Source organism: Acipenser ruthenus, chromosome 15 (genome assembly GCF_902713425.1).
Source record: "Acipenser ruthenus chromosome 15, fAciRut3.2 maternal haplotype, whole genome shotgun sequence".
NCBI lineage: Eukaryota > Metazoa > Chordata > Actinopteri > Acipenseriformes > Acipenseridae > Acipenser > Acipenser ruthenus.
The window spans coordinates 4,392,688-4,416,067 of record NC_081203.1 but is presented as its reverse complement, the minus strand read 5'-3'; the positions used below and the strand labels follow the sequence as shown (position 1 = coordinate 4,416,067).

General features: G+C 38.9%; 1 protein-coding gene across 9 annotated transcripts in view; it reads left to right on the top strand.

The window, feature by feature from the left end:
- The window catches only part of LOC117422468 (netrin-G2-like), a 55,592-nt gene extending 33,537 nt beyond the window's left edge, over window positions 1-22,055 (top strand). The window contains exons 7-13 of one of the 9 annotated variants that reach the window (XM_058986925.1): window positions 3,260-3,346; window positions 4,877-4,960; window positions 10,267-10,332; window positions 12,130-12,204; window positions 15,155-15,322; window positions 18,913-19,047; window positions 21,224-22,055. In XM_058986925.1, the coding sequence (XP_058842908.1) occupies window positions 3,260-3,346; window positions 4,877-4,960; window positions 10,267-10,332; window positions 12,130-12,204; window positions 15,155-15,322; window positions 18,913-19,047; window positions 21,224-21,444 (836 nt within the window). In that variant the 3' untranslated portion in view covers window positions 21,445-22,055. The remainder of the gene's footprint in view (window positions 1-3,259; window positions 3,347-4,876; window positions 4,961-10,266; window positions 10,333-12,129; window positions 12,205-15,154; window positions 15,323-18,912; window positions 19,048-21,223) is intronic. The other 8 variants (XM_058986929.1, XM_058986927.1, XM_058986926.1 and 5 more) reach the window with 8 other exon arrangements.
- The last annotated feature ends 1,325 nt before the right edge of the window (window positions 22,056-23,380 follow it).

The following is a 23,380-nucleotide window of genomic DNA, read 5'->3' as shown; positions in this document are numbered from 1 at the left end:
TTTTTAGCATTTTAATTAACATGGCTTTCTGCTACATATTTGAATTAACATGGAATATATTTGAATGAACTTCAATCAAGGATGGGCTTAAAAAAAACAGTCCTCAACAAAGCATACCTCAAAGCAGGCCTGAAGGTTTGTTGAAGAGGGTCCAATGCATGGAATGCATCATTAACTAATGTTTACTTCGGGTCTATTGTAATGACAAAGTAGTTATTAAGTAATAATATTATTGGAATAGAAGTTCAAATAAAGTAAACCGTATATTTGAATGTCAATTAGTTGATAATAAGTTTAAAATGCAGAATCCTCATATCTCCTCTGAATTCATCTCTCGGAAATGACAAGTGAAATCCTTTCCCGCCAGAATCTGACTGTGCTGATGTAAACATAAAGTGCTCCTGACAGTGTGACAGGCGGCCATTTCTTTAGTTCAAGTCTGTTACCAGCTAAGAAGCTATGTTATTTATCTGAGGTATAAGGTTTTAATTTAAAATCCCAGCAATACCAAACATTACCATCAAAAGGCAGGGTTGTCTCTGAAGGCCGAGGAAGTCTCAAGACCCTTCACCCACAGAGCACTAGTCAGAGGACTGCTGAACTCTTTTGCCCGCTTCCAGAAGGAATTGGGATAGTTCCGCTGCCCAAATGATCCATCTGCGAGATTTGGTTTTCATTTCTAGTTTTGCAAGCTTTGCCCTGGGGGATTCATTCTCTCCGTAGAGATAGTGACGAGTTTGGTCTATTTTTATTTTTCCTCCAAAATTATAACTCCATAAAAAAAAAAACACAAAGCAACCACACAATCTGTGATAATGCGTCAGTTTCTGCTTAAACCCGTAATACAATGTTTCTTGAAACCAGTAACAATGCAGTGTATTTAGGAACAGATCCTGCCAACATCCTGACATAGGGCATTTGGAAACAAACTTGCAAAATGACTAAACTGTAGAAACATCCTTGTTTCCACCAGATTAACATGAGTGCAGGCCCTGTTTTAAGGAAGCATCTGTAGTACAATAGGCTCAACTGTACGTGGTTGGAATTCAATGCAAATCCAGCATGGGTTCTAAGGATCCATACAGTACTGTAGCGGTGTGTTGATTGTTGTACTTGTAATTGCTTTTGAGAAGTGTATTAAATATATCTGTGCATTACAAAACAAAATCTGTCATTTCTTCATCTTTACAATTGAGTCAATGTCAATTAACTTCCGCACAGTGTTTTAAAAATTGAACCGAGGCTGTAAAATGTCATTGTTAGCTCACAGCAGCACAGCAGTAAAAATGTCAGCACCACGGATGAGAGGAAAATTCTGCCTACAATCAGCTTTTAAAACACTCAGTGCAAGGCTCCCGAGTGGCGCATCCAGTAAAAGCACTCACGTGGAGTGCAGGATGCGTCCTATAGTCTGGACGTCGCCGGTTCGAGTCCAGGCTATTCCTTTGACGACGGGAGCTCCCAGGGGGTGGCGCACAATTGGCCGAGCGCCGCCCGGGGGGAGGGAGGGTTAGGTCGGCCAGGGTGTCCTCGGCTCACCGCGCACCAGCGACCCCTGTGGTCTGGCCGGGTGCCTGCGGGCTTGCCTGTAAGCTGCCCAGGGCTGCGTTGTCCTCCGACATTGTAGCTCTGGGTGGCTGCATGGTGAGTCTGCTGTGTGTAAAAAAAGCGGGCAGCTAATGGCACACGCTTCGAAGGACAGCGTGTGTTCATCATCGCCCCTCCTGAGTCAGCACAGGGGTGGGAGCGGTGAGCTAAGCTAAACATAATAATTGGCCACTACTAAATTGGGGAGAAAATAACAAAAAACTAATTGGCGAATACTAAATTTAAAAAAAAAGGCAATTACGAGTAGGAGCATCAGCACGCCCCTACCAAGCAGGTAGCTTGAGTAGCTGGGAGTCCCTGCTGCACAAGAATAGCTCCAAAGCCTTATCTGATCCAGATTAAACGGGCTGGCATTCACAGACCTTGATCTGCTCTGAGCTGCCAGGCCAGAGTGGCAGATGGGACTGTGGGGGAAAATCTGTCAGCCGTGATTCAGACTCCGCCTTCCAAAATGAAATGAAAATAATAACCAGCTCTCTCCATAGAGAATAACCCCATACCTCCTCCAGCCCTCCCACATTCCCACACTCCCTCCCACACTCCAACTTTGGCAGCAGTTTCTTCCTAATTGCCAGCTGGGCTATAGTACAAGCACAGCGTTTGAATGGCGTTCTCTCTTTGTACTCCCTGTGGCCCAATACTAGTCCACTAATTGTTGGAGGGTCTATAAACTAAACTAAACTAAATGCTCATCCAGTTCCTATGAGATGATTGATCCCAAACGTGTTAAAGGATGCCAGTGATTTAACATCCACAACGTGGCTTGACCATCCATACCCTCGCCACTCTGTCTCCAATTACAACTGTGTCTTCTGGCCCTGGGTCTGTGCTTGAGATTTTAAAGAGTTTAATAAGGTATCCCTACTTTAAAGTGCTGGTACTACAAATATAATTACTAAAAAAGAAGTAAAGGGAATTGGCAAAGCAGTCAGTTGGCCTTCAATAGTGAAAGCGGTTCTCAAGCGTGTCAGTGGGACGGTGTCTTCACTGCCAGCGAGGGAGATCTCTGTGCTGAGAAACGCCACAGGCAGCTTTTAAACAGCTTGTATCAGGACTGGGATTTCAATGATATATCAATACGCTCTGCAGCTGGAAGCCATGAAATATTCTGTTTATACCTGTCAGAATCACAAATTACCTACATGCATAGGTCCACTAAGGACGCACTCCCAATCATGTATATGTACTCCAATGGATTAGGACGTGGTTGATACACCATATATCACAGATCATGGACTATTTTCAAAGCTTGGTAGCTTACACAGAATATACTCTCTTATACAGTGTACTGCATATACCGAGGTACTAGAGCAATTATTGTTAGTGTAGTAATTCATTCCAAATGAAATTCTTTCAGTGTCAAAAGTCAACGTAAGCATTGGTTTGAACATAACAAAACAGCACACAAGCTTAACTCGTTAAATATTACTGGTAAACTCTTGTCTTTCAACAAACTTTCAAAGAGCTGGTGTGATAACCTGTTACACGACGAGCAGGCAGTTTATAGAATGTGAATGTATGATTTCCCATGTAGTCTTGTATACATCATTGCAGTGTGCAAGGAGCAGTGATTGCTAAGGCTTGATGGTGATACCCATAGGCATATCCAGTGGGACTAAAGTTCTTCTCTTCTCAAACTCAATGTAAATAGAGATCACTACCATCCGCACCACTGAGCCACCACCAGCAGAGCCCAAACTCAGCTCCCTGTTAAGTGAGCCTGACAATACAGATAAAGGTGGGGATTCATAGTCACCTACTGCCTGTAGAGCAAATGAACTAGAAGGATGTTCCTAACATTTTATGAAGCCCACCTCGCTGTTATCAGAACCGTATTCCATATTTAAAATGGCATTAATTTAACATGCATTATCATGACCAGAATAGTTAATAAAGTGATTATGGATGGTTTTCTAATATAATTTTGATTTGGATAAAATTAATGCATGTGCTTCTAACAAAATTATATGATCTTGAAATTAACCTTGTGAGATTCATGCTGGTTCTAGCCTCACCATCACAGAATGATGTGCTAAGCACATGCAGTAAATACTAGTAAGCGGTAACTACATTGTAACTACATGTGGTTAATGTGCCCATATTTTAAACTGTGTATTAATGTGTGAAACTTTAAATTTATTCATAAAAACAGACTTTCTTGAAATAACTTCTTACAGCAGCTGTGTTTTACTAGTTGTCTGGTTAACATAAATCACTGCCACATAGGCTTGTCTGCCTTCATTTTAAGTAAGCTCTATGATATCCCAAAAGTATAAACCATCACAGAAGTTGCCCCTGAAATAAGCCTGCTTCTATGAATCGTCATGCTTACCATATCATTGTGGCAGACTGATCAGTTTATTATGGCAAAAGTTACATCCTTTTCCCTGGCACTGGTATTTGTGATGTATCATTGAAGCTGCAATGTGAACTCTCTTTGTCGATGATTCCAAGTGATTGCTTCATAAACTGTTTGAATGGCCTCCTAGCTGCAGTTATTAGACAGTGTAAATGTATCCCTTGTACTACTCTAGATCCATTAGCTGTATTAGCACATCATCACCTCCCTAGTACCAGTGCTTGACATTACTGAAACTGAAATGGTGTTATTAAGAGAAGAAACTGGAGCAGATTGGTTTAAAGCATTTGGTTTGAAATAGTTTACTTGGTAATTAAGATTCAAATCTAACGGTGAACATATTCCAGTTCCACGTATTTATAGCACTCTTTAGTTCTGTGTAGACTGTATGTGGTGGGTATATTATCAGTGCAGTCAGAGACTCAGTGACCACATCTGTGTTTTGCTGAATAATTTGTACTGTATTTGCAGGTTGAGAAACAGCTCAGAACAAATTATCAAAGTACTTGTAAAATTGACAGCTCTGTACCAACGGTTATGATTATGGGGCCCTAGCTTTGCCAATGCAGTGTCAGGTCACTCTTTTGCCGTGCCTTGGCTTACCAGTTTCTCTACTGCCTGTGAGATATGGAGTTGTAACCAGCCCAGGTATACAGCAACACTGCTATTGAGCCTCTGAGCTGCAGCGTGAAGGGTTTGGCATTGCAAGGGTTAAGGGAAGGATCTTGTGATGTCAGCAGTGTGTGTGTGTGAGTGCATTTCCGTGTGTGTGCGCGTGTTTAGCTGAAAGAGAATATGATGCTGTTTTTAGAAAGCAAGCCAAGGCAGCATCTTGTATGCAAATGTATTTTCTTTCTTTTTTTTTATCATGACACCAAATCAATATTTTTCTCAAATTATTGCATCAAGAGTTTAAAACTATCCCAAAACCTGCTCAAACAGAGAAACCGCCCTCCCCTGCTGAGGAAACTGTAGAAATAAAAGAAGAGAAAGGTAAGATACTGTCCTGGAAATGAAGAATGACTGTAGTTTAAAGCAATGTAGGCTGGCTTATTTAAGAAATGCTTCAGATAAGGCGATTGACGGCCATAGTATTGCAGGTTGGGCCATTCCAGGTCTTACTGTCAGTTGACTCCTGAGCTGAATTGGCCAGACCAATAAAGTGGGGGAGCCTAAACCTCACAGTGAAGTCTGGAATGGCTCAAACTGCTATGGAATGGGAGTCTTAATTCCATCTGTGCGCTCAGCCCAGTAGCGTCAGATAGGTGTATACTGTATATTAACTTGTGTATAATTAATTATCGTGCAAAAAGATTGACACATTAAGTACATTGTAACTATACATAATAACATTGTAATTGTGTGTAAGCACACATGCATGTACTAAGTAACCACTATGTAAATACACATTAATTAGAGACACTTAATGTAAAATGTTACCAGATTTTAACAGCCCTAAAATGTGTATTCTAGACACTGAGAAGAGAGAGAACGCAAGCGCCCTATCTTCTTATAAAATTGATCTGAATGTTGAGGATTACAGCCAAACAGGACAGATCCCGGGTAGTGGGCCATACTTGTCATGATGTACCCGTAATACTGTAGGTGAGGATGGGGAGGGTATACGATACAAGCGATCACGATCAATCAGATCTAGTCGTTTGTACAGCGGTTGAGGCTCTCTGGGTCATTAGAGAGTCGGCTCCCATCTTGCGCCAGTTCCTGCAGAATGTCGCAGAAGACTGATTGGCGCAATACTGTTGTATTCTCTTCTGAAGCACAGAGATTACAAACATGATATACAGAAAACAGTAATTAAGGTAAATAGGCTATTGAGCTAGACTATTAGTACCATGCAATTCGATTTGCAAGCATTATGAACCACTAAGTTAAGGCAAAGTATATTAGCAAATGTGCCTACAGCTGCACAGCACCTATCATTAGGTTTTAAGATCCTGTGCCACATACTGTAGGCTGTTAAGTGTTCTGTCCACACGGCTGAAGCCAAATAAAATCAAAGGAGGTGCAGCTGATCAGAATCTGTCCATTTTATCCAAACACCTGTGTGTTCAGAATTGCATTGACAATTCAATCACTGCATTATTGTACAAACTGTATTACAGTATTTTGAGTAAATTAAATACTGATAAATGAAATTTCGGTAAATCGCAGATTAAAGCACCCGTTTGCTAGCACTTTTTTTTGGGGGTGGGGGGGGGTAAGAAAAATAAAATTCTCTGAATAAACCGAATCTTTAATTTCACCTTCAGCCTTCCAACCGCTGTGTCTCTGTGACTTTCCCATCATTCCATCCTGCAATGAGAGCTATAAGATACCAGCTTAAATTAAACACTTCCTATTGAAAAAATAGCCTAAAAGTCTTACTTCAGCAGGCTTAAACGCAGGTTTTCCAAATATTTTCATCCAAGCATACCAAACAGCACCGCCTTTCTATGTAAGAGTCTTTTACATAAATAATCTAATATTGTGTCCAGAAATAGAAAGCTAGAGAGCTGGCAGTGTAAGTGGGACTATCAGCATTCCAGCCCTGTTCCTCTACATCATCAGTTTTCCCTCCTCCCAGGACACCAGGGGAGCGCGTTGTTGTATGTGCAGACTGATCTAGACTGATGTGTGATTTGAGAAGGTCAGGCCGTGGGCTGTGAGTAATGAGGAGGGATGGATTTGGGACAGGCTATCGGCTCCAGTCCCCCAGGGAGAGGAGGAGGAGGTTTGTTGAAGAATTAGTCTCCCCAACCTCTCCTCCGCAGGTACAGAGCATGGGTCCTGGGATAGGGCATAGACAGCAAGTTGGAAACCCAGCTACAAAAGCTATTGTTCCTTCAGTTACCATCATGAGTGTCAGCGCTTGACGACCTCCGTAGCCTGAGGGATAGTGCCACCTATTCCTTGGTCCCCTGGAAACCCTTCATTTTAAATAATAGTTACCCACTACAAAAATGCAAAAGGCTCAGTGGTTAAAGCACTGGACAGCACAGCAAGATTAAAGTTCAAGCAAGTAGGTAAATAGTTACTGCTAGGCACGTGCAGATAAAGTGAATTTGATTTCCTATATAATGTGCCGCAGTCCCAACATTAGGCAACCTGGCTACACTGTGTGCTGAATTAAAATGTACAAGATGTGGCTGATAAGTTGTATTGTAAATTAAGACAAACCCCTAGTGCCTTGGCTCTTGCTAGATGGCAGCATTGAGCGTCATGGTGCCCTCTAGTGGACACAGACAGCGTACGCATTTCCTGTCAAAGAAGCAGTTGCTGTTTTCACTGAGAGTAGCAGTGACTTTATTCAAACAAGTTATGTGTTTCCAAGACCTAAATTCAATTATGAAAATTATGCAGATAAAATTTAAAAAAAAGATTGCCTCCTGGAAGTCTGGCTTCTCAGGAATAGCATTACACCTTCCATCATTTCTGTAGCTTTGCAGGAAAGCAGTCAGAATGTGACCTACTAGAACACAGTCATTTGTTTTGGTCTGTGCTGAACATTTTTTCAGGCACTCTAGACAGGCACCTCGGGCCCTTTTTCTCTGTCAGACAGAAGTGCCCTATAAGTTATTCTTCCATTATCCTTCATTGACAAGCACACACCATAGAGTGGCAGGGAAAGGTGCTCTGTCAAAAGCTTAAATATTTTACTACAGTCCATTTTTTTTCTAAGAAGTCATATTCATGTTAATGTTTAATACTAGGATGTACTTTGTTTGGCTTTTTAGCCTTTTTGCTGATAAAAAAGCAAGAACTAGAACAATATGCTGCAGTTATTTCTCTTTATTTCTCATTAGAAATTACACTCATCATTCATTTTATATCCACAGTTCGTACACTGTGGTCATGTACCGGTAATTATTTATATTGGCCCAGTCTGATTTCATCACTTGTCAAATCAGCAACTGCCACTTATATTGCCCAGAACTTGAGTGAGATGCGTTAGAACCACTGGCCATTTCTTGGTGAGAGGGGTCCATATCACAGGAAGCAGCTGTCCCTAGTTCTCACGCCTGGCCTTCAAAGGTCAGGAGCATGAAAGCAGGGATTGGGGCTGGACAGGAGACCCCCTGATATGCAAGGCCCAGCGGAGGGCACTCTGTTAGCAGCACCACAGAGTTGATTTATTCACTGTGTCTGTTGGCAAAGCAGGTCATTCTCTGAGAGCAAATGAAACTGAAAGACTCCCGCTGTGGAGATGCCAGAATAACCATTCGAATCCCCGATCTGGATAAAAAAATGCAGACGCTTAAAGAGGTCGGGCATCACCCTAAAGCGTGCGAGCTCCACCGACGCCCAGGCTACTGCTAAAGACCAGATGCTGTGATGTCACTGGCTGTAAATCACTGCGCAGCAACCACTGCTGACTCTGTGCAAAATTTGCTCAGTGTAAACATATTACATGTAGGGGATGCACATTTGGTATCACTCTGTGTACTGTTGTTAGCGCCGTGCTTTCATTTCAGCTGACAGAAGCTACTGCAGCTGTTTCTAATTTAATGTTATTTTATTTTGAAATAACGCTCTTCCTTTTCAAAGTGTTTCTTCCTGTCTTTAGTTCACTTATAGTTATTTAAAAGGAGGAAAACACCTGTTAAAGATGTAAAGCAAGGCACAGGGAGTGCTGAAGAGGGTTATATTGAATGCTACAGTATTGCGTAGATATACTAGTTTTTGTAAAATGAGCAGTGAGTTTAAGACAGGAGTAATATCAATCCAAATGTACCCAATGCTTATTTTACGACCTCATTCTACCAAATTGTGGGTATTTATGCAATATTGATATCCACATGCCACACTGAACCTCAAAGTCATGATCCTGTGATTACTGTTCAATCCTTTTTTGTCCTAAAATTTTTCTCAAAGATGCTAATGAAATACCAGTAAACCATACTAGATCATTTCCGGCTATTGGCATATATATATATATATATATATATATATATATATATATATATATATATATATATATATATATGTAGTCCGAGAGCTTCAGATCTATTTTTCAAAGGTTATTGAATGATAACCTAATACATATTTTATAAGTGGAAGGAAACTGGTGGTGTTGGTCATTCAGGACAAAAGAGAAGTGGGTATCGAACCTGTGTGCTGTGAGAAATATGAACCCATAAGAGAAGACCAAAATACACTGTCCTTCCTGGGTAGAATGACGGTGCACTTGGCATGGCTTTTATAAATAGACTCTCTATCTGTCTGGTCTTGGGTCCAGTCATCATTCAGATCAATAGTCCCTCTAGATGTAGCAGGAGGCCTGGTAGCCTGCCCTGTAAAATAAAGTGCCGGCCTCTGTTAACTTCACTTTGGTAAAACAAATGCTTCTTTTACTTTCATTTTAATACAAGGAAAACTTTACATTTAACTTATCTCTTTCTTAATAAAATATATAAACAAAAAAGCAGATCTCTCTTTCTCTGTCTCTCTCTAATACACAAATTACATTTCTCTTCTCTTATCTAACTAAATAGAATTTGTAACAAAAGTACAGTCATGCTTGGATAAGTTAGATAAAGTTTATCAAGTGCAATACTTGGGTTTACTACAGTAGTGGATTTCATGCCAAAAAAAGTGTATTTTCAACCCAAGATTTATTGTGGTTGAGATACAGTGAGTTTTGATGTGTAAGGAAGAGGAACTTTTTTTAAATATATTGATTTTCCAGCTTGCTGTACAAATCAGGGAGCATTTGTTCTGCAATAAAGACTCATCTTAGTGCCGGTAGACAGCTACCTACCTGCATGAAAACCTCTGGGTGTGAGAATTTCAATTTTCCGCCAGTAATCAGTGTCATAGAAACAACAGGCACTCGTGTGAAAATGTTAAACCACTTTGTGCTTTAATTAGGCATCTTAAACATCTTCTAAAAGGTCTCCTGCATGTTCCTATTTGTGGCTATGTGTTCCTTTTCTCTCACTATTTTAAACAGATTGCATGTGTGACCTATTGAAGTCATCAATTCAATTAGACAATGGCTAATTTGGCTATTTTTTCAATTGTCCAAGACTTTCAGTTACAGTGGTTAGATTTCACTTCCACAACAAATCAAAACAGCAAAAGCAACGAGGTGTTCTGTAAATGTGCACACTACTCTCTCTCTCTCTCTCTCTCTCTCTCTCTCTCTCTCTCTCTCTCTCTCTCTCTCTCTCTCTCTCTCTCTCTCTAGATAGATAGATAGATAGATAGATAGATAGATAGATAGATAGATAGATAGATAGATAGATAGTATGTGCCCCATCTCTGCAATGCCATTCTAATGCTATCTCTGGTGTACACAGTTGCTCCAAAACCAAAGTCAGGGCACGGGTCAAGTTCTTCAGGAGAGAAGCACAAAGAAAAGTCAGGTATCTGTTGCATCCGAGTGTGTTTGTCTTTAGTTGTCAGAGTCCATTACAATATCTGATCAGAGGTGTTCTGGATCCCACACACAGCTGTGTTGAGAAAGAATCCCACAAAGACATACAGTGAAGTGATGTTTCTTGTAATTAAAAAGTAAAGGCTGTTTAGAGGCTGTACAATACTTCTCTGTTTATAGACGGACAGTTTATTGTAAGTCTGCCCTCCAGTGTGTGCCAGCGGTAGTGCGTAATGTGTGTACTGATATTAGTATGGGCGAAATATCACCCATTGGTTTCTACTGGTAAAATAGAAAGTTGCCTTCGGTTATTGGGTTCTTTTCTGCATGTGTTTAAACATGGTAGTAAGATTTAAAGGATACACATTTCAAAACCAGTTTTGACCATTAGACACCAATCCATGTGTTATGATGGTTTCTCAGCATTAGTATGACAGCCTTGGTAGCCAGTGCAATGGGTTGGTGTTCTTGATTAAAATGGATTATTAATGATGACATGCTAGCTCATGGAAACTTGTGGTATGGTACAGTAAAATACATTCAGTGAGAACAACGAAGGTTTTAAATAAATGAATAACCTTCAATTGATTAAAAGCCCTCTTAATTTTTACTTCTTTTAAAATAAACTATGAGTACGTCCTAGAGTCTCTTTTGCAGAACAGCTGCTGGCTTTATGAAAAAAACAGTCACACGCATGGTCCTGTTTTGTGTGCCGTCCTTCTTTATAAGTTAGAGTAAATAAAAAAGAAAAGGTGACTAGCTTTATCCCTTGTGATGACAATATATATAATCCTGTTCTAGTAGGGAGACTAAATTACACTCTTAATAACCCGCTGAACATTGAGTAAGCCTTATTGGCCTATAAAACACTTTTAACTTGTGCAGAACTCACTTATTCATGCTACAAAGACAGCCAGTGAAATGAAGACTGCCCCAAGCACAGATCTGCTACCCTGGTTTGATGGAAGCTTACTAAGCATTTAACTTCAATGTGTTTTCTCTGCTGGGCTCGTCTCAGATTTCAGGTTGGCACTGAACAAGTCACTGAGCTATTAACATTGCTTAACTGCTGCACTGGCTATGCAGAGTCTTCTGGTTATTTTTTTGCCTTGATCCAAACTAGTATCCCCCCTTCGTTTTCTCTAGTGCATTGAAAAGTCTGCCCTGTAGCAATGGTAGTAGAATGGCTTGTTGAACTATCACAGGTAGCAGGAGTGTATGAGTACAGCACATATTTGAAGCTTCTGTATGTGTGTTGATTAAACAATTCATTAAAGCCTTGAACACTGTGGAGTAGAGTCAGAAAAATGTATCGCCACAGTCGTTCACAATTCAAAGTAAACTATTTATCTAAGCATTTTTTCTTCAAAATGCTTTAGACAGTTAGGATAGTTAGGATGTTAGCACAAAATAATCTGAGAAATGTAATGCCATTGAAGTTTAGCTAATAGCTTTTCAAACAGCACCTTCACACTTGAATGTGTGCTAACAGCAAAGCTGGAACCCCTTACACTTCTGCTTGCTGTCATTAGCAGAAACACACTGGCACTTACAGAAAGCCCTGGGGAATCCCAACAGTTACATCTTACTTTAGCAAGGTGAGATTTAGAGTAAGACCACATCTCAGAACTGCATATCTTTTTCCTTGTCAGTTTTAAACCTCGTCTGCAGCTAGCACAACTGAATCCGATCTACATATAAAAGCTTCTGTAGGCTTGCTGTTTTAAATTGGGGTACGGTAACGTTTTCGCTGGGATAAAAACCACCACATTTTGTATTTTCCAAGCAACTTCCAAGGTCTTAAAATCTGCACTCCCCCAATCAAGACAGCTGTCAGGGATAGCGTACGGGAATTATAAAGGTAAGGTAGTTAGTAAGGATCTGATGTACAGGTGGTAGGCAGGGCTTGAATGGAACTATTGGGAACACAGCATATTGGATTACTGTGAAAAAGGATTGCTTCAGAAATCTAAACAGTTGCAATTATGGGTTTGTTGGTGCACACAACTATTACTTGTGCAGCATTTGAATAGTGCAGCTGCATTGTTGGTTTATAAAAAAAATTTTTTTATATACTGCGTTGACAGTATATGGTGATGACAGATTTCAGGACAATAAGACCAGTTGATGATTGAATTAGGCTGCAAACATGCCCTCTGCTGGCCCTTTACTGCAGTGCAGCTGTAAACAGTTGCTATTCTTGAAGTGTTCCTGTGGAGATGTGCTTCAGTCGTTGGTGTGGCTTTGAAAGGCTCTGCCTTAATCACATTACTGTTCAGTACTGAAACCAGTGAAAGAGCCTCGAGCCCAGATTACAGTCCCTTAGAACCACACTATAAAAATGTAATAGCAGACACTGTTGGATAATTATAACCACACACTGAGTTCCTCATAACTGCTGTATGATTTTTACTAATGCATTAATTTTAGTAACTTTTACACTAACAAAGCCTTCACAATCTCCCAGTTAAATCTTTTAGGGTGCTTCCATTGGATCATTATTGAAAAAGTGGGTTATTTAGTTAAATGAAGCACATTGTCTACTTTCACGTCTCATGTCCAGGATAAAGTTTGTACTTGGTGGCCCTTGAATCAACAAATTGAATTTTTTTACTTTTTTATCACCAGTTTTTATGACTTAACTGAAGTACAGCACTTTGCTTGCATTGCGACAGCAAAGCATCTTGGGACTTGTAGTTGTATAAGAGAAGCTTCACAAATGGGGCTTGGAGGACTTCCATGTTGTATATTGATAATGTTTATTTTATTGTTCTGGGATAAATATGCTGTGTCTGTGGTGTGGTGAAATTCAAGCCCTGAACTGGGCTAGTATTCTAATGACGAGTGACAGTTTAAAGATAGGAAATCTAAAGAACCACAGTGCAAGCGTGAACCACAGAATGAGATTCTTCTCTTAGTGGTAGTACAGTATTCATCTTATATTCTGATTGTGTTTATTATTTGATCATATTGGAATTTATATAAATGCCAGCAAACCATTATTAGTATTATTATTATTATTATTATTATTATTATTATTATTATTATTATTATTGTTTACAAGCAAGCCCAATACTAATCTGCCACAATATATGTTTTAGTGTCACACGGCCACCAGAGTTTAGTGCTTCATCTATAACATTATGCTTCCCCCATCTCACTTCCCAGCAATAGAATATTTTCAGAAGCAACATTTGCTGCAATAGTAAGCATGGCAAATAAGCAGACACTGTAGTGGAGATGTAGGATAATAAACAGGTAAAAAAATGAATTATTAGGAAAATGCAGATGATATAAAAGATCAATTCATTTCCAAAAATGTACCGGAGAGAGACAGAACTTGACAAAAGGGGGTTGAAAAGCTGTGCTGTGATTGGTCATTTAGATTTGTCTGATGTCATATGCATTGGAGCGTGCTAACAATACAGACAGGATATCATACCACTTCTAACTACATCTGTGGTCTTGCATCTGTACAACTAAAACTGATACTGCAGTTACTGGTGATTAGAATACTACCTGGTTTAGTGAGTAAGTGAAAACTAAATAGATCTAAACATAGAGGCATATAAATACTAACCTTATGTAATTTTAAATCTTCAAAACTGTTATAAATATATTTTATTAGTGATTCGCAATTCAGTGTTATCTCTCATTAAAAAAATCCTAAATAAAAAAAAGATATTAAATAGCAATTTGAATCTACAACTGTGGAAAAATTACCATCTAACTGATTTTTGTTGTTGTTTTTTTGCCAAATTTTTCCTCAATGTTTGATTTCCTCTCTATTTCACCCATCATCTTCGTGTGCATGTTTTGGTTGTATTGATATGTAAGGTAAGCTTGTCGCTGTCTATATAAATCATTTGCAGTATTTTTTTTCTATATATATATAATACTATCTTTATTTCCTGTCTTGTGAGCTTGTCCGTGTCCAACATAGTGTGTAATATAAATGTTATTGTATCTTAAAATCCAAATTGCCAATTTCAAGAATGATTTGAGCTAGAAGCTTCTTTTAAAAAGTCTGTTGGAGACTGTTCTTAAACTGTACAAGGACCCAGTAATATTGGACATTAACCTACCATGAATGTAAAGCACACTGCATATAAACCTTTGTGCTTTGCAAACCCAAGTACAGTACAGGTTTATTTTTTTATTTTTTATAAAACAGCGCTATATCGAGATAATATCAAATAAAGATAAAAATAAGTTGTGTTCTTCATCCAGTATTGAGATGCCTTTAGCATGACTTTGCACTAAATAAACCATTATTTTCAATAACATGCTTTATAAAATGCTAAATAAACATAACACGAGAGGACTTGTTCTATAACATGTTATTAAAACTTTAATTAGATCTTATAAATCATAATTATTCAACCTAACTGATAAATATGATGGCAATATGTAAATGTGTTTTGCATTTGACAAACATGTCATTGTAGATTTTGCCAGGAAACACACTGGTTATCATTGGTACCTACAGTGCATTTGTTTTTTAAGATTGACTCCCCCATTGGGCTTCATGACTGTTTTCTCCCTTGTTTTCTGAGCTTCTCTAGGTGGCTGCCTGGGCAATTTTGAGGGATGCAGACTTTACTGAATTTAGACCCTAATACTTTATGGAAACCCAGAGTTATATAATGTTACCTTTAATCAGCTTCGAACTTCCAGCACAAATCATTTGTATTCCCCCCCCCCCCCCCCCCAATCCCCCTCCCAATCCCCTTCCCCTCCCCTCCCCTCCCCTCCCCTCCCCTCCGGCTCTGAGTGTGACATTAACGCTGCTTTGCTCTCTCCCCTGTTAGACTGCGAGTGCTATGGCCACTCTAACCGCTGCAGTTATATTGATTTTCTCAACATCGTGACTTGCGTCAGCTGCAAACACAACACTAGGGGGCAGAACTGTGAGCACTGTCGCCTGGGACACTTCCGGAACGCTACCGCGGAGCTCGACGATGAGAATGTTTGTATAGGTCAGTCAGGAACCCACGCATGACTGTCACAAACATCTTTTAATCTTTACTGTAGACTGGAGTTTGGAATAAAAATGTGGGGTTTGTCCTATTTTCTGCATGTGTTCTTTGACAAACAGAGATGATAACAAAAAAAACCCATAAATGGCAATAAATGAATGCAGTATAACATATGTCTTTCTATATAACATTAATACTGCAACTGAATCATTTGGCTTGCATGCATATTAGAAATGAAATTTCACTGTTTGCTATGCAAAAATATCATTTGTGAATGTAAAAATGTGAAAAACCTTTAAGACAGAAAAATCCATCTTTGATCATATATAAATCTACATATTCTACAGCAGGTAATAGGGTACTATAGATGAAATACCTGCATGCAATTTACAAAATGCCAAATCGGACTAACCCTAACCCTAACCCTAACCCTGACTACAGACCTGTCAAGTCACATAGCTAGATAAGGACAGTGGCATGCCTGGTGCTGCAGGGCTGCATGTATGTATTTAACTGAGCAAACAAAATAGCAGACAAATGAATTAACTAACAAATAACAGAAGAAGTAGTTTACAGGTTACATTCAATGATAGAAAGCTAATGTGTCAGATAATACAAGGTTTGACAGGTCTGTAGTAACTAAGAGGACCTCTGTGTCCTGAAACCTTTAACTAGCATAATGAGAAACTCTCTAAATATGTACAGCAATCCAGTACAGGCTTCCTAGTGAGTTTGTGAACATCTAGATGTGTGTGTCTGTAGTGCCGTCAGTGGCTGGGGTGACTTGGGTCAGGGTTTGGGAGTCCTGTCTCTGTGGTGCAGGTGTCTGTGGCATGCATATCACTTCATGCATGCTCTAAATCTAACACTCACTACTGATAAGACTGTGCTGCTACACAACGACCCACACTGTAACACTCTTTAGCAGCATTTAGGCTCCTGTGTTATCTGATGTGAGTGTACTAAGCAGTGCCTGAGCACAAACTTGCTTAGTTTTTTTTTTCTTTTAGCTGAAGTGATGACAACCGTCGAATCACAGCCCAGTTTTTTTTTCAGCAAGGACAATAAATGAACAACTAGCTCCTAAGAAATACTTTATAATTGTTTTCAGCTGTGTCTTAAGTGTTAAGAGAAATCCACTGGAAATGAATAATTAACAGGGATGTGCAAAACCACTTCCCCTATCAGGTGCTGTTTGCCTTTATATTTTCCCCACTGGATATTAATGTTTCTCTTACATTCCCTTACATTTTTTACACAGTCCTACATTTTTGATAAAAGGGTTTTTATAAACTAGAACTCTGTATTAGTTTGAATAAAAACAAACACTTACAAATGAACAACCACAATAAGAAGGAACATCTTTTTTTCTAGTTTCTATTTTTCCCACAGTCAGATGTTAATAATTAGTTGATTTGCTGCTGGGCCATTCTGAAAGAACATGCTATTTATTCGAGAGTTTCCCCCCAGAACAAACTAACTGTAGTTCATATGAATTATTTAAAATAAGTGCATGATAAATCCATCCTTACACTCAGCCTCACAGTGGAAGAGCAAGGCATGATGTATTTGTGTTTCCGAATAATCCTCTCCTCAGTCTCTTTAATAGTCAATGGCCCACATAGTGCACTTTGTAAAAAGCCTTCAGCTATCAGCTGCTCTTTTTCACACCTATTCTCTAGTATTCCAGTTTTTCCTGGTGTAAAGTAATCTTTGGCAGTAAACCCCACGTGTATTTTCTGTTTCATTGGGTCGTATTTAATTGCTAGGGTTACTGCTGTTAACGGAGTAATGTTATTCATGAGACAAGCAGCAACAGCAGACTGCAGATAAGCAACACTTTGAATTCTTTTTTTTTCTTCTTGTTCGCATTGGCAGCAGTACCACTGGCCCCTATTCTGTTCTTTTGCTTGCTTGATTTTTGTATTCATTTATTAAAGGTAAACGGAAGCATTTAGCAGTCTTAGCTGGCTGCCCAGCTGCACAGCATGTGACAAGGTGTCAGGAAGCAGTGTTTTAAACTTTCTAAATCTACTTTCCAAAAATAAACTGAAAAACAGCACCGCAGACTCTTGCTAATCCAAACCAGACAAGACCAGATCCTGTTTAAATTATCGATGTGTACTTTAAGTGCTTTACATACAGCTCTGGCTAAAAGTTTTGCATCACCTACAATTTTTGGTTTGAGACATAATAAAATATATATATGAACATGATTTAGATCTTTTATTGAACATCATGTAATCAACGAAATTACAAAATGATACCAAAAAAGTCCACCGGAAGCCATAATAGGAGTACAGTATTTCATGTCACATTGTTCCATATTTTTCAATGAAGTGTATGGAAAACTACAAAGCGGTATGTAATTCAATATGTTAATGTAACATTATTCAGCAGGTTTCATTCAATTTTACAAATTCTATAGGGTAATGCAGAACTTTAGGCCAAAGCTGTACATATCATAAAATGATAATATTAAAATGTCTCTAGCTGCTCTCAGCATGCATTTCATTATGACAGCATGGCTCGGATTATTGGTCAACAGTGTTGGGGAATAACATATTAACATATTACATGTAATGCATTACTGTAATCTGATTACATTTTTCAGTAACTTGTAACTGTAATAGTTTCTTTTTCAGACCGGTAACTAAATCTGAAAATGCGTTACATTTTATGTAAAAAAAATAACATAGTTACTTTTAGTTCTATTAACAAAGGAATACGGCTATCGCACAGCAAGGAAATCAGAAATCGCTTCAATAGTGCAAGTCAAACCTTACATGTCACATCTTGCTAGAAAATGGCAGAAACACAGACAGATGGACAGATAGCTGGACCTTCAAACCCCCTTGTTACAATTGTGTTCAAGTAACTTATAACTGTAACAGATTACTTTTTAAAAGTAACTTCCCCAGCACTGTTGGTCAGTTTGGATTAACTGAGTCTGCTGGACAAGCAAAGAACAGCAAGCTAAAGGTCCTATCAGTTTTAAGAATTAGCACTCCTTTCACGTTAAAAGCAGCATAATAAATTTAAATCAGTGGTTGTACCTTGCTCATTATTCCCCTCGGTAACTATAATAAATATGATCTCATTTTATTTAGAAATGCATTTTTTGGCTCCTTGTTTAAACATCCTGATTAAAGATTGGCTTGGTAAGATTTTGACCAGACTAATGCATTTTTAAAGACCAACAGCCAGCAACTAATGAGCTCAATAATTAACTTCTGGGCTTGAATTCCCCCCTTATTTTTTCAATGTACATTCCTTAACTACTAGAAACCACTGGGGCAGTTAATACTAGCACTATTGGATCAATTCTAACATTAACCAGCTGTTAGAATTGTCCAGATTCTGACTCTTTAGTGTTCCCTCAGCTTTACAGTATGCATTATATTTACTAAAACCCTGACCCAACAAGACCGCTCCACTGACAGCAGGCTGTAATTAGGGTGACCCTTCCCAGGATTACTGTAACTGTGAGCAGCAGGGAGTCCTGCAGTGAGACTGGCATGCTTCCCAGCCAGGCGTTGCACCTCCACTGCATTCCGGACCAAAGCAGTCCCTTGTTGATCTCCCTGTAGAGTGTAACTGTAACCAGATGGGCTCCCTCCACGATCGGTGCAATGAGACGGGTTACTGCGAGTGTAGAGATGGGGCCACCGGACTGAAATGTGAAGACTGCCTGCCCGGATACTACTGGAGGCAGGGCTGTTTCCGTAAGTATTGCAAGGAAGGTAGGGTACCGTCTGTACGAAACACCCTGAACCGTGTGTGAAGGTGCGCAGTGAGCCTGAAATGAACTAGGAGGCTTGTACAGAGCCTACAAAATGCAAGAATTACAGCAATTGGCATTGATTTGGATTTGATTTTCATTGGCAAAGTTTAGTAACTATAATGCTGTATTTCAGTAATGATAAATATTGCTTGGGTACCAAGCCCCTCTATGCTCATGAATGCGACTTTTCTTTGCGTCCATTGGACTCATGAATGCTGAAGGAGGGGAGTTTGCACCATAAAGCAACTGAGAGGGTCTAAAGTGAGTAATCCGTATAGCTTGCAAATAAACATGTGAGCTTCTGCTTGGGATACTGTTTTATAAGTAACTCTGCAACTGTTTAAGAGCTTAAAACAATTACAAAGGTCTAGTTAATTAACTAAGAGGCCAGGAATGAAAACCAGCAGACACAGGGGGTCCCCAGGTTGGGAACCACTGTTCTTGAGTATGAAGACCAAGTCAAATTGAGAGCCTAAACATGCGTGTAAACCCTTGGTGATAGATAGAGCTCCTTTATTGGTGACCCAAACAGTATAGTAGTGATGACAAAAAACAATGCAAATATAGTTTCTGGAGCATACTTTTGTGTTGGCTTTATTGATTCAATGTATGCTGCATCTTATATGTTCTGTATAATAATGTATAGAACATACAAACCAGATGTGCCTTTTATGTGGTGGCTGCTCACTGAACAGACTAGGCAGAGTTTGTCTTACTGCATATGCATAGCTAATGTGTTGCAAATTGTATTGAAGCTTGGATCCGTTTCTGGTAGAGATAGTGCGATTCATTTGAATCGAATTCCAGTGTCCTTGGAAGCTGGATAAAAGTGCTTTGTTAAAAGTAACTGGGCTTGGCTGCTTTTCAACTGCAGTAGTGACTGTTATGAGTTCTGTGTTCCGGGAACTAAGTGTGTTAACAGGTGCTCAGTGGAGATTGTTTGAGGTTGGCTGCTCTGGATCATACCTGCACTTAGTTCAAGTGCCCCCTTTACACAAACTGGAGAAACGCTCTCAGTATTTTACACCAGTATCAAATCTGCTTATGCAAGTTTTTTTTTTCTTACACAATAGTTTTACATGAAACAATATGTAGTCATTTCTCGTCTTACTTTCTTTCAATTAGGTTTTGTGCAATGCATTTGCACTGTAGGCTAATCACCTTTTATTTTTTAACCCAGCAAAGCACAAATGTTGCCAAGTTACTGAAACCTGGCTTGAGGCCTTGCAAGTCTCTGATTGGCCTCTTCAAGCATCACACCACTGAATTGGCACTGTGTTTGTATTGCACTGCTGTGTAATCGGTTACTTACTATTGAATACTTGGAATGGGTTTTGTGTCTCGCCCGTGTATTCCAGTTTTGTTTGTCTGATTTAGTTTTACAGACTCGTGCCCCATTTTCACGCTTATTAAAAACCATATACCTAAGGGGGAACCATATATTGTCAGACATCTTGCAGTTGGGATTGATTTGTGTGGTACGCTCTAAACCATCTGCACACATCACACTTTTTTATTTGTGTAAAGCAAACATGTGACAACATTTAATATATATATATATATATATATATATATATATATATATATATATATATATATATATATTACATTGCAGTTGGATTTCACTATGGAAATTATGGAAATAATTAAGTAACAAATTCAACTGCTGTCAAGTCATATCCTCTACAGGTCTTTCGTTGAAAGGGTTTCAAGTGTATTTTACACTTATTGGAATACTTCTGTATAAATGACTAGTAATGGAACTTGTAATGACTAGTTGTGGAATATTGAGGGCAGTGAATTACACAGTATAGTACAAATGAATGTCAACTGTCCATTTTGAATGATCAGATTGTGGAATAATTAAGCAACAAAAAAGAGGGAAAAAAAGCTTAATTATCAGTTAGAATCCTGATTTTCTTCAATTACTAAGAATTACTTATGAAAATAAATTAAAAAAAAACATAAAGTGTATTAAGATGATATACTGGCTTTAAACAGTTGAATTACACACTAGAGAAACCCTGTTGTGAAGCATGCCTCATGGCAAAGGGTTTTGTTATTTGGCTACCACTGTGAAATGAAGCCTCTAAACCTGCTTCTCTGCTTCCTTGCAGCAAACGTCTGTGATGAAGAGTTCCTGCTCTGTCAGAACGCAGGGACATGCTACCAGGGCCAGAGGTGCTTGTGCCCACCAGGGTTCAAGGGGGTCCTGTGTGAGCAGCCCAAGTGTGGTTCTGGAGAAGGGGACTGTGATGCTGCCTCAACCTCATTCCTCAGCCTGGCCACAATCCTGCTCTGTGCACTGCTCCATCAGCTAGCCACATTAACTGCTTAGTGATCGCAGGCAGGCAGGCAGAGGTGAGGGGGATTTGGAGCCCCCCTTCCTAACGTCGAAAGGTGCTTTGGGTGGTTAGGACAGACATGGACAACTTAAGCCAATTATAGATTGGTGGGCTTCTCTGCTTGTGCCAGTGACATTCAAACCAAAAAATAAATCAGACTAGAGAGAGACATTATTCTTGTTGTAGTTAACAGTTTACCCCACTTAATGATGCACTTATCCATATCACGTTGGAGAACTGAGATGGATTATAACAATGTTGCAGCCTACTACAATTTAAGCCAGGTATTTGAAACAGACTTTGTCCCCCCCCCCCCCCCCCCATTTTCTTTATTTGCAGCGATTTTTGTTTCCTTTCATTCATTGCCTAGAGGTTTGTGAAGATTAAAGGGAATCTAGTTACTGTACACTGATGGTGGTTGGAAGCTGCCAAGGAACAGAACTCATCCAAATAAAAGAAAATCTAAAAAATATCAATATTATATACTGTAACTGTTTAAATATTTTTTGTAGAAATCGTTATTTTTGTTCCAAGTAAACATTATCATGAAGAAAAAAAATGAAGAAAAAATAAATAAATAAAAATGAACAAAGAAATTCCAAAATGGACATTTTATTATGCTGTAAAAGAATTACAGTAAATGTGACTGTTATTTGCTCATTCTTCTTGCGCCTCATTCTTTTGCTTCCCAGAGAGGTAAAGCTATAGTCAGACTCTTTTTCAGTGTAATAGTTGATTAACGAAGAACATACAATACAGTATAGACACACTAACCAATCAAAAGCAATTAACCTAGAGATGAATGCACTTGACAAATTATTCACACACTTGATACTGTATTGTGTGTGTGTATCTATCTAAATTTCTCTCTCTATATATACACATACATACACAGCAAATACAGTATACAATAAGCTAGAATTTTGGACCAAACATGTTGCAGTTTTACAGGAACAGAGCCTTCAATATGCTGCTTCATTCTGGACTGTGAACTAGACAGATACACTCCAGGTTTTGTTAGTGCATTAGAATGAGAGTTTGGACAAGAGAACATATGTGGCTAAAGAACTGGTGCACAAAATACCGTCCAACCATTCAACACTAAAAAAAACTATCCATTGATAGTTGGTGCAATTGGTCAATTGATTGGTTCTACACAAGGTTGTACAGCCATGGCCAAAGGTTTTGCATCACCTAGAATTTTAGGATTGAGACATCATATAAACTAAATGATCATAATTTAAATACTGAAAGCCATAATAGTAGTACAGTATTTCGTCAGTGTTTCGTTAAGTATACGTAAAACTAGAATTTTTTCAATGTGTTAACGTAACATTATTCAGCAGGTTACATTAGACTTCATGAAGCAAAATTAGTCAATTCTATAGCGTGATGCAATACTTTTGGCCATACTTAATTAATACTTAATTTCCTAGGTGAAGAATTCAGGGTCTCCAACCCTGGTCCTGGAGAGCTACAGGGTCTTCTGGTTTTCGTTTCAACTGAGCTATCAGTTACTAATTGAACCAGTTATTGGCTTAATTAATCAAGATGAACATGTGTTCCAGATCTTTAGTCACTGCTGACATTAAGACCTATAAAACCTGCAGGAGTGTGGCTCTCCAGGGCCAGGGTTCGAGACCCCTGCTGTAGATCATCAAAGTTCTAAATTTTGGACGATGGGTTTCAATGTGCACTGCACAACTATTTGCCATATTTATAAGTGGTTCAGAAGTACACCTATACCTGCATTGCTGTACCTCTCAATTGGGACCAGTTTACAAACACCATTCCACACGGGAAATATTTTGAAAAATGGGATCCACAAGAAAAAAAGTATTTTTGCTTCTTTGGTAAATGAAGAGACAGCATAATATTAGCTAATAATCGTCAATTTAGTTCTAATTATTTAAAATGCACCTCAGTGCA